Here is a 17,344-nt window from a genome sequence, read left to right as displayed (position 1 = left end):
TTGAAATGTGAGAGTTGATTCCAGAACAAGAAAGATTGTCAAACAACAAGAACATCGACCGAATTTGCAAAATCCTTGACAAGAATGACATCAACATTTCTCGACACTCCTTGAGAAGTTGACCACCTGGGGGCAATACACTGGACCCTAAGAAGGAAAACAAAAGGCATTCAGATCAGCTGGGGGCAATTAAAGATGAGCAAATGATGAATCAATGCACCGAGGACAATGGTGTTTAAAGAAAGCTAATAAGCAAAACAAGCATTCAGATCATTACTGGGGGCAATGTTGTTCAAAGACAGTCGGTGATTTAGTGAACTTCAGCAGCCATTGATGTTATCAAGTGAGTGCATTTGAATGAACATCTAACATATGCACACCACCAAGACTGACGGTAGATCAAAGATGTACCTGAAGGACATCTTCATTAGTCATCTTTTGAAGCATGGCTATCGACTGATGTGGGCATGCATAGTTGCATTGGAATGAATGTCGGAAAGATGCGCACCACCAAAACTGAATGTGGGACCATCTATTTTGGAGCAAATGCGCACTTCGAATATGGGTGATAACATGAACATCATCAATGATATCAAGACATTTCTTTCCATTATCTGATTTGACAAGCTGAGAGAAATCCATGAGAAAGAACATTGAATATACAACGATGAGTCTTTCACTGCAAGCTATGAGATGCACGTCTGGACGACTGGATGATTTCCATGAAGACTGGTGATAACATATACTTGAAGAGTATTGTTTCAGCTTGGGGCAAGTTAGTGACTGATTGACAATCATGATGGTGTTGGCACGATGTGCACAATCAATGAGAGAACAATTCTCCGGATAATACAGAAGATGAATGATCGGTTAAGCTTTTCATGATGAATCAAGCAACACCACACTTGGGGCAGAGTTAAGCTTGATAAACAACAAGAGCAGTAACCGTCGAAGACAGCCCAGGATGGGCACTGCACTTACAACTGAGTGGATGGCTAGCACACGAATGAGCCAGTACATGGGAAAGCAAAGAAGGCTTTGATTAGCAAACAAAGGCACCCTATGACGATGGATCATCAAAGGGGGGGACCTATATTTCAAATCAGGTAAGGATGCATGCATGTCATCTAACCTCAAAACATTGTACATATTTTTTATTTTTGTTGCAGGAAAAATCCTCAATGTAGTTTAGCAAGATTGGGGACCAAAAAAAAAAAAACAGAGAGAAAAAAAAAGAGGGAGAATCATTGAGCTGATAATAACAGAGAATCATGGTTGTGACCTTGGAACGGGAAGAAGATGAGATAAGCCTTACTGTTAGGAAAATCTCAAAGAAATGAAAAGATCAACCTTGCAATCAGGAAACATCGAGTTTTCAAACCCTGCGATCAAGAATTATCAAGAAGCACCAAGTTTTCTGGCCCTTCTTCTATCATCCCTTCAGGACTTCGCCAGGTAAGTCCCATTTTTCACACTTGTCACATCACATCCTCCACTTGGGTTCGTCACCCATACAATGAGACCATTATTTTTCTTGGGTTCGTCACCCATACAATGAGACCATTATTTTTCTTGGGTTCGTCACCCATACAATGAGACCATTATTTTTCTTGGGTAGGTCACCCATACAATGAGACCATCATTTTTCTTGGGTTAGTCACCCATACAATGAGACCATCATTTTTTTTGGGTTCGTCACCCATACAATGAGACCATCATTTTTCTTGGGTTAGTCACCCATACAATGAGACCATCATTTTTTTTGGGTTAGTCACCCATACAATGAGACCATCATTTTTCTTGGGTTCGTCACCCATACAATGAGACCATCATTTTTCTTGGGTTAGTCACCCATACAATGAGACCATCATTTTTCTTGGGTTCGTCACCCATACAATGAGACCATCATTTTTCTTGGGTTTGCCACCCATACAATGAGACCATCATTTTTTTACCTGGGTAGGTCACCCATTATAATGAGGCCATTCTTCCCCCTGGGTAGGTCACCCATTACAATGAGACCACTTTTTGCACAGTTTTAGTTTTGATTGAATGAGGTCGCCAGATGGGATCTCATGTAGCTTTGGTTAAAGGGAATCGCCAGATGGGATTTCAGGTTGACCGAGCTACCACACAGTTTTTAGTTCCACTTCAATGAGGTCGCCAGATGGGATCTCATGTAGCTTTGGTTAAAGGGAATCGCCAGATGGGATTTCAGGTTGACCGAGCTACACATATTTTTTTAGTTTTGGTTTAATGAGGTCGCCAGATGGGATCTCATGATAGTTTTGATTTAATGAGGTCGCCAGATGGGATCTCATGTTGGTTCTGGTTAAAGGGGATCGCCGGACGGGATCTCAGGTTAGCCCAACCACGCAGATTTTGGTTTTGGTTCAAGGAGGTCGCCAGATGGGATCTCAGGTTAACGAAAAAAAAAAAAAAAGAGAGAGAAAGAAAGAAAGAAAGAAGAGGAAGAAAGGAGAAAAAAAAAAAAAAAGAAGAAACATTTAGAGTTTTTCTTTACAAAGCTTACTATGCGAAACATTGAGGAGTTTTGCTTCGTAAGCATTGTAAAGAGGGGGCATCTGTTGCTACCCAATTTTTGACCCATGTTTTAATAATTTTTTAGAAAAAATCCAAAAATAGTGAAAAGCATTGAAAACCCAAAAAAATACATTTTTAATACATTTGCATCGTTTTTAGCATTGGCAGCGTCGTCTAAAATTTTTTTTTTAAATTTTCAAAGGTCTTTCGAACGCGTTCAATTTTTAACGCTTTAATTTTAAAATCATTGATTTTCCTCATTGAGTCGACGTTGATATTTGCTCGCTTTCAAAAATACAAAAAAATAAGAAAAATCAAAATTTACAAAAAAAAAGAGGAAAAGAGAAGGAAAGGAAAAGTTGAGGGACTAATTTGAAAACCTAGCAAAACTTTTCCTATAAATACCATGCTAAAACTGAATTTTCGAGGGGGGGGGGGGCAATTTTGACACCATCAGAAAAAATAAAAAAAAAACCCTAAACCTAAACCCATTTTTTCCAAGGAGAGCAGCCGCCCCCCTCCCCTGGATTTTCTTCTCTGCTCCCCCCTCATCAGATTTTTTTCTTCATTTCCAGCCGCTCCACTCCCGGTCATCTTCATCCTTCCCTCCAGCCTCCCACTGCCCACACAAGACAGCCCATCACCTCCTCTCTTTCCCCGATCTTCACTCATCAACCGGCCATAGACCAACAGCAGCCACGAATCAGCTCCCCCTTCCACAGATCCTCCCTCTCAGCCGCTCCCTCTGCTCTTCGCAGCTCCTGAACCTGCCTCCATCGACCCATCTCCTTCACACAGCAGCAGCGTCCGTTCATCCTTCCTCCGCCGACCAGCCAAGACCAGTCATCTCTTCCACCCGTCATCAACGACCCAGCAGCAACTCCTCTCTCACAGACCCGATCTGCCACCAACAGAGGAGAAGAAGGCGATCTCCTAACCCGCAGACCGGTCTCCAGCAGCAAACTCCGCCAGCCTTGCAGCGGCGTCTCTTTCCCATAACAGCGACGCCGCCTCCTCACCTACGACGCCGGGTCCTCCACGGCGGATCTGCCCCCGAAAGAAGAAGAAGATGACCGATCTGCAGGAGGCAGAGAAACGGGGCCGGATCTAAAAGAAAAGAACCGAAGCAGATTTCAAAAACAAAGGAAATAAAAACTAAAATCAATTGGTTGTTGCGGTTTTTTTGTTGTTGCTGCAGGTCACCGACGGCGCAAGGAGACAGAGAAAAGGAAGAGGTTCCCGATCCACCAGTTTCTTCCACCTTCATCGGCGGCGGCGCGTGAATCCACGCGCCGCCGGTGCGGTGGCGCATGGGAGAACGCGCCGCCACTGTTCCTCCGCTTCCAGAAGTGTCCCCCTGTAATTTCTGGAGTTTTAGGGACTGTTTTGTAATTTTTAGTTTATGTTATTGTAATATTTTTGTTTAGAAATTGTATTGTGGATGGAAAAAAAGAAAAAGAAAAGAAAAGAAAGAAAATAATAATAGAAAAAGAAATGTGTGTATTTGTGTATTTTTTTTATGTATGTTATTGAATAAAAAAAAATGAATTTAATATTTTTAATTTATAGGCACAAATATCTAAAGGACAGATAAAAATCATGTTGTATTTTCCATGAAAATGTAGAACATGTATCTACATATATTTTGGGAACTAATAACTGATTTATCAAAGCCTTAGAATTGGGCTAAAATTTTATTTTTAAAAACATATCAAGTCCACGAAGCAGCTTACCTCAGGTAGGGTGCGTTAGGGGTGCTAATACCTTCCCTAACCACAACCAGTCCCTTACCAATGAATCTCTGACAAGACCAGTACATCAGGTTTCCTAGTAGCCCTCAATAAATTACTAGGTGGCGACTCCAACGAACCAATCAAGCAAATCAAACGAATAACAAAAATCGCCAAGCCGATGCCGCGCGCGGATATTTTTTGACGTGCGACAATAGTTTTAAAACCCGACTCGAGATTGACTCGAGGTAAGGCTCAAGTCACGGATTGGAAGGGTCGACCCATATAAAAAAGTCAAAGCAAATTATATATATCTTTTACCTATTTTTATCATGGGTTGACTGGGTCGAGGATTGACATTAGTTTTTGACTGGGTCGGGTCAGGTCAGATCAATCCTTTCTCAATTCTTTTTTAAATCCGAACCAGTCTAGATTTTGAGTCGGTCGAGTGCTATCAGCTCAATCCAAAACTCACCATACACATGATAAAATAGTTATTTATTCAGTTTTATCTAGTTCGGTCTAATTAATATTGTCCAACATACCAAATACTACCTAATTTTACCCATAACTAAAGGTAATAATTTATTGCCAATATAAAAGAAAACATGTACCAAATGGTTGTGTAGAGTTAAGATTATAATTTTGCCTGTTTTATATTTCTTTAATCAATACACTAAGTCTTGAATATATTCCATTACAAATTATCTCTTAAAATTCTAATTACAAAAAAATATAATTTATATATATATTTTTTAAATTGTCACAGTAAAAACTAGATAATGCCAGACATATTCTTAAATCAACCACTTGAAAGACTCAATGAAGTTAATAAAAATAGAAGAAGACGCCAAACAAATCTCTCAAGCACAGGGAGAAAGCAGCTGTTAATGTCGGCGGGGGACTGAAGCGCACACACCCATAACCGTACCCACAACTCCTCCTATCTCTCTCCGCCTCGGCATCTGCCTTATTTACTTTGAAAATCAATTAAGTAGCAGTACTAGTGGCAAGAGGAGGACACGAATATATTATTAATAAATCCTGACACCCTGTTCACCAGCTTTAAGGGGGGGAAAAAAACGGCCACGCATTTTCTTTTTCCATTATAGTTTAGTCGACTTGATGGATAAGTAGTTGGAAGTGAGAGTGAAGGAAGTGAGAGAGAAGGCATAAAGAAAGAAAGAGAGTGGATTTTTTTTTATTGAAGTCAAAACGGTTACGACGACGACGACATTGTGTTTTGAGATCTATGAAGAAGAAGAGTCCTCGGCGCTGGAGATTCCGGTTGTTAATTAATCATCATGTATTTATGAGTTGAAGAAAGTAAATGTGCTTGTTTGTGATATATATGTAACCGAAGAAGGAGAAGATTTGATTGATTGTAAGAGCAAGAGCAAGAGCAGATCGATCGATCAAGAGAAATGGAGTCTCGAATGGATCAGTATGAGATCATGGAGCAGATCGGCCGGGGTGCTTTTGGTGCCGCTATTCTTGTGAATCACAAATCCGAGAAAAAGAAGTAATCTCCCTCGCTCCCTCTCACACTTTCTAATCTTCGTCTTATTTATGTAGTTTTGGTAATGTGTATCTTATTTAATTTTTTTATCTGGGAGAAACTGTTAGGTATGTGTTGAAGAAGATCAGGCTTGCAAGGCAAACCGAGAGATGCCGGAGATCTGCTCACCAAGAAGTAAGCCTCATCTCAACTCTTGATGAAGGATCATTTTATTTTACTTTTTAAATCCTTTAATGGAGGTATTGAACAAATGTTGAATGTAGATGGCGTTGATTGCGAGAATTCAGCATCCGTACATTGTAGAATTTAAAGAAGCATGGGTTGAGAAGGTGATGAGACTTGGATTTTATTTTATTTTTTTTATAATTGCGGAAATTTACGAGTTGCCGATATGTTTATCGAATTAGGCTGATTTGGTGTGTACATTTGCAATGCAGGGTTGCTATGTTTGTATTGTTACGGGATATTGTGAAGGTGGAGACATGTGAGTTTTATATGAGTAATGAAGTCTTGGTTTATAAGGTTTTGGTGATTTAAAAGGCTGAATTGTTTTGTTCGTTTGTGGTAATAGGGCTGAATTGATGAAAAAATCGAATGGCGTGTATTTTCCTGAAGAAGTAAGTGATGATGATTGCTTCTTTTTATTTTTTGAATCTGAGATTTTATTTTGGGGGGTTTGAGTTACATTGGTGATTGTGAAACTTGTTCAGAAACTCTGCAAGTGGTTCACTCAACTACTGTTAGCGGTGGAATATTTGCATGGCAATTTTGTTCTACATCGGGACCTCAAAGTAAGAAAATGAGTATTTGGAATACGAATTTGAACTTCTCTGTTGCTTTTGGAGGTGTTTTAGACTGAACATGTGAAGCACTCTCTTTGCAGTGTTCCAACATATTTCTTACTAAAGAACAGGATGTTCGCCTTGGTGAGTTGTTTTTTTTTTTTTATTAATAATTTGTTTTTTCTTTCAACTTTTAGTTATTGCATCATAGGATTTTTATGTATATTTCTTGATTTTTCTTGTCTTTTCTTGTCACTATTTAGGGGATTTTGGACTTGCTAAGACTCTGAAAGCAGATGACTTGGCTTCCTCGGTATGTGCTTTGCTTTTTCTTTAATTTTATGTTTTGGGTCTATTGCTGTTAGTTGTTTATTGAGCACAGAGAAGAGGTTGTATTGTACATTTGCTTCTCTTTCAAGATGTTCTTTTTTCTTTCCTTTCTTTTTTTACTGGTAATAATTTTCTTAGAAATAGAATATATCAAGCATGAGCATGTGGAACCAACTGATTTTGAATCCTGGAGTCATTGCACGCAAGATTAAGATCTTTGCTATCCAGCCAGCATGAATGCAATACACTGTGATGTGTATCTATGAATTTCTTGTTTGGGGGACTGGGAGAAATGCTGCATTTTTCTTTACTAAGTGCAGATAATATCAGGTGGCTAAAGTTGTGTTATTTTAATTTTACTATGGTATTAAACTATGTTGTTGAACTCAATTCAGATGAATTCTCATTGACTTATCTTATGTTGATCGAAATCCATGTTGCTTAAGAGAGGATGATGTATTGAATGTTTTAGGAACAATATTTTTTTTTGTAATCATAAATTTAAATCACCAAATTGCTTTTCCAACTGATGTAGTTTCTTTATCCACCTAAAAAGAAAACCTGCATAACAGCTAAAATTTGCTACAGAATAATATGTTGGATGTCCATATGATGAGTCTAGTAAACTATGTTATCCTCTCAATCTGTAACTTATTTTGTTGTAAAGTCTAGTAAACTATTCTGAATAGTTGGCTGGAAATAGAGCTTAACCCAAACTGAAAGAATAAATGAAACTTGCAAGCATGCTTATCCCTTTATGATGAAGTTAATTGCACTTGACACCAAGAAAATTACTGAATACAGTATACTATAAAGGAAGAGACTTAAATACTATTGGCGTTTCCAATTATCCACTTTGAAACTAATAGTTGTGTTGTATCTTTATGTGCCAGGTGGTTGGAACTCCTAATTACATGTGTCCTGAACTGCTTGCAGATATTCCGTATGGTTTCAAATCAGATATTTGGTCTTTGGGTATGTCATTTCTAGATAATAACTGGGATGTTTATTACTTGTTTTAGTGTCTTGCTGAAACGCTTCTCTGTTGTCTAGGGTGCTGTATGTATGAGATGGCTGCTCGTCGTCCTGCCTTTAAAGCTTTTGTAAGATTTCCCATGGTTCTTTTCACACTATATACGTATTTTTTGGGAATTTTGTCGAAGTGCTAGCTCTTTGATCCTACAACTTTTAATATTTAGATCATGATATCTTGTTTGATGTTTTATGTACAAGTTGGGTAATTTATTACTGGAATTGCTAATCAGTATAATGATATCTTTCATGACACTGTAAAATGTGAACATGAAAGTCACTTGTATCTCTATTATCAATCTGTTTATACTTTTTTTATGTAATGCAACAGAACGACTCGACATTAACTTTTGTAAGTAGTTCCTGGAGTTTAATAATCGAGGGAAATTTTAAAGCATTTGGAACACTGCAATGACCCTTTCATGGCTTTTTACTAGATTATATTATGTTGTGGAGTTTTCATGGTCTTTGAGCTTAACTTTAAGGGGAGCCCCATACCTCCTTAAATTGCTTCTATCCTAGTCATGAGCGGGATTCTACCCTAAATTGTTTGATGTGATCCCAAGTTACTTTACCTGCTAAGTCAACAACACCGATGACCTGCCAACATTTTGACTAAGCATGAATGCTATGTGAATTCAGCATAATATATTTCTTCAGAATTAGGAACTGGTTTAGGTTGTATTTGCCTTTATATCTACACCAAATTTTCAGAGTTTACTGTGGCATTGCTAATGACATAAGGCTTAATGTCAAGCTTCTTGTGAAGGCATTCTTTGCCTGATTGACTTCATCTATATCTAATTGTACAAGTTTCTTTGTTTTTATCAATTTCCTAATTGCCTTTACATGCCAAATTTGCAGGATATGGCAGGATTGATAAGCAAGATAAATCGTTCCTCTATTGGCCCTTTACCGCCTTGCTATTCTCCATCTTTGTAAGTCTCCATGAACTGTTGTAAAGCTTATTGCTTTATTATTTGACAATAAACAACACCCGCCTCATGTTGCCCATCGGGATGCTGTAACTTGGGACTTGACTAGGAAATTGCTATTTTTAGCCGTACCGTAAGCTGCCAAAATAATCTATGTAGTGGTGGCCGCTAACTGGAATTATATATAGTTATAGTAAATCATTTGTTTGATAGACAAGGTTCCTATCATTTTATTGCTGCAACTGTGATATTTAAATTGATTTCTGCATGCTAATCATTTCGTTGATCATTTTCTTCTTTTGTTGAATACAAGTATTGAAGATGGATTACGACGTTCGCTTTATAAACTGCAGTGATTATCTAATATGTTCTTAAATCATTGCCTGTAACAACCATGTGGACATGCAGTCTCTATCTTGTTAGGATAATAGCATCTTCACTTCTTGTAACTTTATGTGATATCTATTTGAGTCTTTGAACTATAAATTTTTTCCTATTTGAATATCTTAACTGTTTACAATTTTTCAATCAAATACCCTCCTGATCCCTTAACATGACAGTTGGTTTAAATAACCTCAGAAGGGTATTTGTGGACCAATCAACCTGATTAGGAATTTTTGAACTGTTAAGATATTTGAACTAGAAAAGTTGAAGTTGAAAAGGTTCAAGGATTAAAATGCAGCTACCTCAATCTTCATTGGAGATCATTACCAGGCATAATATATGCAATTGTATCATAGATTAAGATTTTAATGCATAGGTGTCTCTGGAATCAAATGTCAATGTCTTTTTTTCTCATATTTATACCTTTTGTGGTTGGATTTAAACAGGGACACCCATGATAATTGATCTCACATGCATTATGGGCAAGCTGAGAATACTTTCACACTAAATTTTCCATTGAACAAATTTGCACTGAGAAGTAGCTTCATCTTTTCTACCTGTCATTTTCCTTCATACTATTTCCCTTCAAGGCTTTATAATGAACAGAGGACTAAACTTTTGAAAATGATATAATGGATCCCATTCCTGGCTATTTAACTGCCTTACCTCAAGGAAATCAGATAGCTTCGCAGTTTTTGTTTTAGTTTCTGTCCTATGTCCTACATGTTGGTGACGATCCACCTTTTGACCCACTGTTTAGCTTTGATAATTAATGTGTTTACCTGCAGGAAAACACTCATTAAAGGCATGCTGAGAAAGAATCCTGAGCATCGTCCTAGTGTAAGACTTAAAAATTATGTGCCAATTTAAGAACTTGTCATTGCTTAATCTTAATCTTAATAATTTTCATTACTTAATCAGGCATCCGAGATCTTGAAGCACCCATACCTGCAGCCTTATGTTGATCAATACCGTCCATCGTTCAGTCCTCCAACATCCTTATCTTCTGAGAAACGTCTTCCTAGAAGTCGTGAATCCCGAAGAAGTATGGCTGAAAGCCAGAACAGTAATAGTTCTAGTAGTGATAAGGATAGTTTGCTTTCAAGTGAACGAAATATCCCAGCAATGGTCTCAAATTGTGACAATAAAGCCACCGATACAGATTTAGCTTCTTTTGATGATGAAGATGGCGCTGAACAGCCCATGCCATGTGAAGAAGAAAACAATCTCAATGTTCGCATTGTCAAAATGAATGAACAGAGGGTGATGAAGCCATGTCATGATGAAATTGGATGCAATGTTGAACCAAAGCAACCAAAAACTATCAAAAGTATTATGATGGCCTTAAAAGAAGGAAAACCTAGAGAAAATGGTTCCCCTATGAGAGGAAATCGTACAAAGACTGGAAGTGCATCAACCCAAAGAAATAACATAGAAGCATCACCGAAAGTTCTTAGACCTAATGCCCTTGCTTCTGGTTTAAAGTTTAATGCAGATACGCCAACTGTTGCACCTGCAAAAGCAGCCTTGGATTCTGCAAAGCAGATCCAGGGATCACATCCTATGAAACACCAGGTATAATCAGAATCAATTGGTTTTTTTTCTTAGTTTGATATTCATACTGAAATAATCATTTACTCTTCAACTTACTTTTGCAGTTACCTATAATTGAGTCCTCACCAAAGACTAAACCCAGATATGATGGGATTCCTCCAGCTGGTCCAAGTAAACATGTTGATGATGGACTTGCTGTGAAGCCAAGGCAAAGAACCCCTCCTAATCTGTTCCAGCGATCTTCATTTCCTGGAAGGACAACGCAAATAGGAGCTGGTGTTCCAAATGGAAACATGAAGTTGTGTCCAACTGAGACAAACGAAGAACCTGAAAGTACTTCTTACCAAGTACCTGATGGTCGCCCATACTCCTCCGAGGAGGTATCACCAGAGTCTCAAAGGGCTCTAGTTGGAGCTTGCAAAGGAATGCAGACAGAAAGCAGTAATTCTGTCTCATCTTCAGTGTCAATTCAAGCTTTTGAGCTTTGTGATGATGCAACAAATCCGTTTGTTGCCATGCCTGAACAGACACCTCCTAATCATGAGGCAGTGATCTGCACAGAAAACTTGGAACATTATCCACCCAGCTGTTCTCCTGCTACGACTTCATATTCTGGCATGTCTGAAAATATGTCTGGGGAAAACAGTGAATGTGGTCATAAATCCACACTATACTCAGTGGAAGCATCGAATGTTGTCGTAGATCTTCACAAGAAAACCATTGTTGGTGATGGGAGAGAGGTTGAAAGTAGTGCTCTGAATCCGACTGCCCCAAGTTCGGAAGAAATATTTATTTGTGAAAATAATACCCAATTAAGCAGGCTAAGTGCTATCCCTGAGACGGTGCCCCAATCAAATCTTATATCTGCATCTGGTGGTGATGACAAGTTCACAGTAAGAGAACTTCTATCATCAGTTTCAGAAACCACCACTTCCATTACCTCACCAATTTCAACTGGCCAAAAGAATATGCAGCCAGAAAAAGCTATGATTTTACAAAATTCAACCCCTGAGAAGCCTGCTGCTGCCCATCTGTCTCCTGCTTTTGACGATGTAATACATGTTATACGGCACAGTAGTTTTCGGGTTGGGAATGAGCAGCCAGTTATGGAAACTGTGGAGATGGGGGTTCAAAATGTGGATGTTGGAAAGCTATTAAATGTAGTAAGAGATGAATTGGAGATGAGAAATGTGAGTACAGCAGTGACTCTTAAATCATCAAATTGCTCTGAAGCAGTGAGTTTGAAATCAAGTATTTCTGATCATTCCGGCACTAAAGAAATCGATTTGAGAAACGAAATTGCATCAGCTCCACAATCTGATATTTCTGAGCTACCAAAACCCAACTCCTCTATTAGTGAAGAGGAAGCACCGGCAAAGGAAACTTTGGATGTTAAGTCTTTTAGGCAGAGGGCAGACGCACTAGAAGGACTTCTAGAACTGTCTGCCGAGTTGCTTCAGCAAAGCAGATTAGAAGAGCTTGCAGTTGTTTTGAAACCTTTTGGGAAAGATAAAGTCTCTCCAAGGGAGACAGCTATCTGGTTAGCAAAGAGCCTGAAAGGAATGATGATCGAGGACAGTGGACGGAGTTCATGAATCATGATATCCATGGTAAGTGTGCCTCTAGTTTAAGTGCATTGACATTTGCCAAGTAATTTTAGCCTTCTGTCATCATTTCGCACATTCAAGTTGTGTTGAATTTTTCACACAGAACAAGCAAGCCTTGTATTTTCCCCCCCCTCACTTTTTGCAATTCTTTCTTTCCACTTCGTTATTGTACATAGTGACCATACAAATTGAATAGCATTGTCACCTAGACAACTACTGTATGGAAATGCTGTGTTAATTGTTTAATGTAAGTGCAAATGTTGTTAATGCAAGTTGATAGATAGTTTTGGTTGATAAAGCTTTTCTATTTGTCATCGAACCAACTGATGGAGACGAGTGATTCTCAGGATGGTTTGAAAACAATGCAAAATCCCTTCTGTTATGAAAATAAATTGTGATGATTTGGCCAAGTCTGCAGGACAATAACATTTGACATTCAATACCACTTCCAGTGCAAGCATGAAGATCAATATTGTGCTGTCATTTTGGCTTGGTCTGCAGGGTGTAAACATTTAACATCAGTTACAACATCATTATTCTTGGATAGATAATCTATATGCTTTTGTTGTGGAAAAGCAAATTGCAAGTCACACCGTGGATGAATCTAACCGGGTGGTGTGCTGGAAAGATGATTCAGGCAAGGTTGTGAGCTGAGTTCCGAAGAAACTCGGTTTGCTCGGTGAAAAACAGGGTGTTTAACGATTTAAGTGATGTCTGGAGCAAAAAGATGGGAACTTTCAACGTCCCATTGCTTGTAAGAGCTGGATTTGAAATAGGAATTTTGCCAACCAGGCAAAGAACCATGAAGGTTTTGTGCATGAATTTACGTGTTGATTTCTTTTGTACAAAGGGGACAAAGAAGCTCGTGGGCGGAGGCAAGGGTTGCTCGGTTCATTCCTGATCTCTTCCTGTCTATTCACATGGTACAAGTCCCAATATCTAACCCGACACAGAATCTAACCTAGTAAAAAAAAAAAAAAACCTAATTCGAAAGGAAATTCATGAGTTTGTACCTGCCATGCAAGCCTGAGTTTTATAACCTCATTACTTTCAATATGGTCGTAGAATTTTATTTATTTATTTTTACCGTCAAAGGCAAATCATGCTGATTTATGAGTTTATTTCTTTTCACTGGATTGGCAAGTAAATATATAAGCACCGGGTTACTTTTCTAGGTTAGGTTCAAGCTTGGTTTTTTAGTCCAAGATCCTGGTCTAACCCACCATTTATCTAACCCTAATAAATCTCTACTATCTTTTTATTACATGCTTTGATATCTAAGTGATTTCATATCTAGACAATAAAGTATCTATAGCAATTAATAATATTTATATATACAACTACTAGGGATTGATAGTCTCAGGATTATAACTCTTGGTTTGTAAATTAGCAATATAAAACATTGATATTAAGAATATAAAATTTTGTTTTTTCCATACTATATGAATATTTATTAATTTGGAGACCAATCTTTTTTCTCTATTAAACTATTTCTTTATTATAAAAAAGTTTATATAGTGTGTGTGAAAAATTAAGACGGATAATATAAAATTTTTAAATTTTATTTTTTAAAAATATTTATTTTTCTTTTCAATTTCACCTTTCATTCAAAATTTTATTTTTCTGTTTTTTTAATTTTCACCCTTATTTTTTTTATTTTTTTCTCTTTTTGTTAAATTGATTTTTCTTTTTAATTTTATCCTTTAATAAAAACTAAAATATATTTTAAATTTCAATTTTGATCATCATTCTTTTAATTACTATTTGTTTGTATTAGATCCTTTTGTATAATTGAAATTGCTTTTTCATTTTTATCTTTTAACATTTGAATGGTTTGGAATTGGACTTAATGGTTTTCCATATAAGGTGTTTTCGGTCTAATGACCAGGATCACAGGTTTGAAAAGTTAGAACGAGTTGACATTGTTTATATATATATATATATATATATATATATATATATATATATATATATATATATATATATATTAGTTTTAACTTTCATCATTTGACATTAATGTTTTTTTTAATAGTCTTTGTGATTTTTTTTTTAATTTTTTTTCTATTGAGTTATCCCGATCTTATCACATGAGTTGCAGGGTTAAACCGGGTTGGCTCAGTTCTCATTATCCAGGTTATAGGTTTTTCATGCTACTCTAGCTGACTTGGGTAAAATTTGTATGGTCCTTTTTTTACTCCCAAATTTTGTAATGGGTCGAGAATAATAGGCAGATGATTGATACATATAAGAATACTTAAAATCCGATTAATAGTTTATGGATATCTAATTTTTATACTCGATGGATAACGGGTAGGTATGAACATTAAGAAATCTGACACGCAAGTACTCATTGCCATCCATACTCAACATTTTATTTTGATTTATTTTGATGTTAAATTTTATCTGCTTTCTTTTTACTGCTCTTTATTTTGTTTTAGTTTTTTTAATTTCCTTAAAAAACAATCCCTCGATGTTTTGTGATTGAGAATTTGACTTCTTTATTCTTTTGGATTTACTTGCAATGGGATTAGTCTTGAACTTATGACTAAGGTCACTGTTTCAAATATTAACATGAATTGACCTCAATCTTTTTTAGGTTTTTTATTGAATCTATTTTTTTTCTAATATCACCCTTCAATATTTGATTGATTAAGAATTAGTCTTTATGTTTTTTTTTTCTATTGGATTATCCCAATCCTATACCTATGATTGCAGGTTAACAAGTTGACTTTATTTAACCATGATCTTTTATATATATATATATTTTCAATTTTTCCCTTCAACATTGAATTCCTTGATAATTAAGCTTTCAATTTGCTTCTAATAGGGTTATTCTAGTGTCATGACCAGGTCAAAGATTTTATATGCTAACTTGGATGGATTTGGGTCAAGTTTTTATAACCTTTTTTTCTTTGCCATTTTTTTCTTCATATTATCAAAATTATATGGGCTTATTGACTCAAGTCAAGTCAATAACCCAAGTCTCAGTTTGTTTCCTTCTTTAAGGATGCTATGTTACCTTGGCTTTCTTTTTTATGATGGAAGAAAAATTTGAGTTAGTGAGTAGCATAGCGCAGACCACCCATCTAGTACTCTATCTATACTTGAAAAACAATACCCTTGTTGGGTATTTAAGAAGCGGGTTGAACCACGTTATCAACACAAAACATTAATATCATTTCTTACGACGATATTCAACCCTTTCTATAAGGTAGGGGTGTTTATGGATATAGTTGAGTTAGGTTTGAGACCATAATTGTATTAGATCTAACTTTTGATATTTGACAAATTGTAAACCTGATCCATTTAAACTTTTTTGAATTCGAGCAGGTTTGATATATCAGATTAAGCTAATTTTTGTGTATGGATATTACAAATATCCACTGGTTGAGTTTATATTATTAATTTTTATGGATTAAGCTTAATTAGAAGTGAGATTTGGGCTTAATAAATTAGACCAAAATATTTTATAAACTTTGGAAAACAATTTAGGCTCAATAAATCAATTAACTAAAATAAAAGAATCAAATGCAAAAAAATAAGAAAGATAGAACATATAACAGTAACATGAAAAATAAAGAATAAAAAGATAAATGGTCTAGGTCGGGTTAATAAAAATCTTGATCAACTACCTAACCCGTGATGTTCATCTCTTAGTTTTTTTGACTCAATATCATATATAATATTTATATTATTTTATTTTGACATATTAGGTTGGGTGAAATATTACAAATAGAAAGATTTTTTTGAACACCCTTAATAAATCTAAACAATTAATTCCTAACAACAAACACAAGCGTGGACAAGATTAATTGTTTCAAAGTAATTAAACCCAAAATTTCATGAATCTTATTCTTAATATACATGTAAGAAATAATAATTTCCATGCACACCCTGGAATTAATTGAAACCTTTTCATAATTGTTGTTGTCATTGTTAGCAATTTTATTTTCCATCCTATAAAAACGTGATCTTATTCATGTCATTCCATATTGTACACAACTCTCTAGCTATCTCTCATTCTACGTCTGCATTCTCTCCCTCAAACGAACACAAGCATGGACAAGAGTGTTTCAAAGTCTTCTCAACCTAGTGGAGGCAATGGCTTTCCAACTTCATCATCAAATGGAAGAAAACTGAACAAGAAACTTATATATCTGTGTTCTATAGTAATGGCCTTTCTCTTCTTTCTTGGCATCGCAGCCTTCGTATTTCTATTTCTTCTCCACAAAAATCCTGAAGCAACTAACAAGAATATTGCCAACTTCCGGGTTGATTCAATCTTGGTTTCTCGATTCAAACTTTCTTCCTCTAAAATCACTGCCTCCTGGGACATCCGGCTTTCAGTCCAAAATCCCAGTACTGCAAGTGTTTTATACCAAACCTTCTATACATGGATTCAATATAAGCAAGAACGGCTCACCAATGTGACCAATATTGCACCATTTCAAGTGCGAGGAAATAGTTGGACAGCTGAGAATGGAAAGCTGGTTGCAAAGTCGGTGCAAGCCGATGAGAAGGTGATAAAGGATATGGCTACTGAGATGGCTAATGGATCAGTAAACTTCAACATTGGTTTGTATGCTGGGTATTGGATTGGCAATGAAGAAGCAAAAAGGGTGTGGAGGGCTGTTGAGGCGCATTGCAGTGATTTGAAAATTGGATTTTCTTCGCATGATAACGTGGGGAAATTGAGTGGTGAACCAATTGAATGCATTCTTACCAAGACATGGTAGATGCAGCTGTGTCCAATGGATTATATAGGAAATTGTTTTAGGGTTTCTCCTATAGGTCCTACCATTGAAATTTTTTGAGAGTAAAATTTTGTTCTAGATAAATATATAATGCAAAAGGCTTTTTGTATCGTCTTATCAAGAGATTTTCTAAATGTATGCCCATGCATCTTTTCCTTTTTTCTCTCCCTGTA

At 36.5% G+C, this 17,344-nt stretch overlaps 1 protein-coding gene across 1 annotated transcript; it reads left to right on the top strand.

The window, feature by feature from the left end:
* The first annotated feature begins 5,105 nt into the window (after nucleotides 1-5,105).
* On the top strand, nucleotides 5,106-12,715 carry LOC133668428 (serine/threonine-protein kinase Nek5). Its single transcript, XM_062088280.1, has 14 exons — nucleotides 5,106-5,796; nucleotides 5,901-5,967; nucleotides 6,057-6,122; nucleotides 6,231-6,277; nucleotides 6,365-6,410; nucleotides 6,504-6,584; nucleotides 6,677-6,719; nucleotides 6,839-6,888; nucleotides 7,799-7,880; nucleotides 7,959-8,008; nucleotides 8,802-8,875; nucleotides 10,045-10,096; nucleotides 10,178-10,831; nucleotides 10,915-12,715. The coding sequence occupies exons 1-14, from the start codon at nucleotides 5,699-5,701 to the stop codon at nucleotides 12,403-12,405; spliced, it is 2,901 nt and encodes a 966-aa protein (XP_061944264.1). The 5' UTR covers nucleotides 5,106-5,698; the 3' UTR covers nucleotides 12,406-12,715.
* The last annotated feature ends 4,629 nt before the right edge of the window (nucleotides 12,716-17,344 follow it).

The sequence above is a fragment of the Populus nigra genome, chromosome 1, assembly GCF_951802175.1.
Source record: "Populus nigra chromosome 1, ddPopNigr1.1, whole genome shotgun sequence".
Classification (NCBI taxonomy): Eukaryota; Viridiplantae; Streptophyta; class Magnoliopsida; order Malpighiales; family Salicaceae; genus Populus; species Populus nigra.
This window is presented reverse-complemented; position numbering and strand designations above follow the sequence as displayed.

Coding starts and splice junctions, on each gene's coding strand:
- LOC133668428 (XM_062088280.1), top strand. CDS start 5,699: ATGGAGTCTCGAATGGATCAGTATGAGATCATGGAGCAGATCGGCCGG. Junction 5,797..5,900: donor CACAAATCCGAGAAAAAGAA/GTAATCTCCCTC, acceptor AGAAACTGTTAG/GTATGTGTTGAAGAAGATCA. Junction 6,889..7,798: donor CAGATGACTTGGCTTCCTCG/GTATGTGCTTTG, acceptor TTTATGTGCCAG/GTGGTTGGAACTCCTAATTA.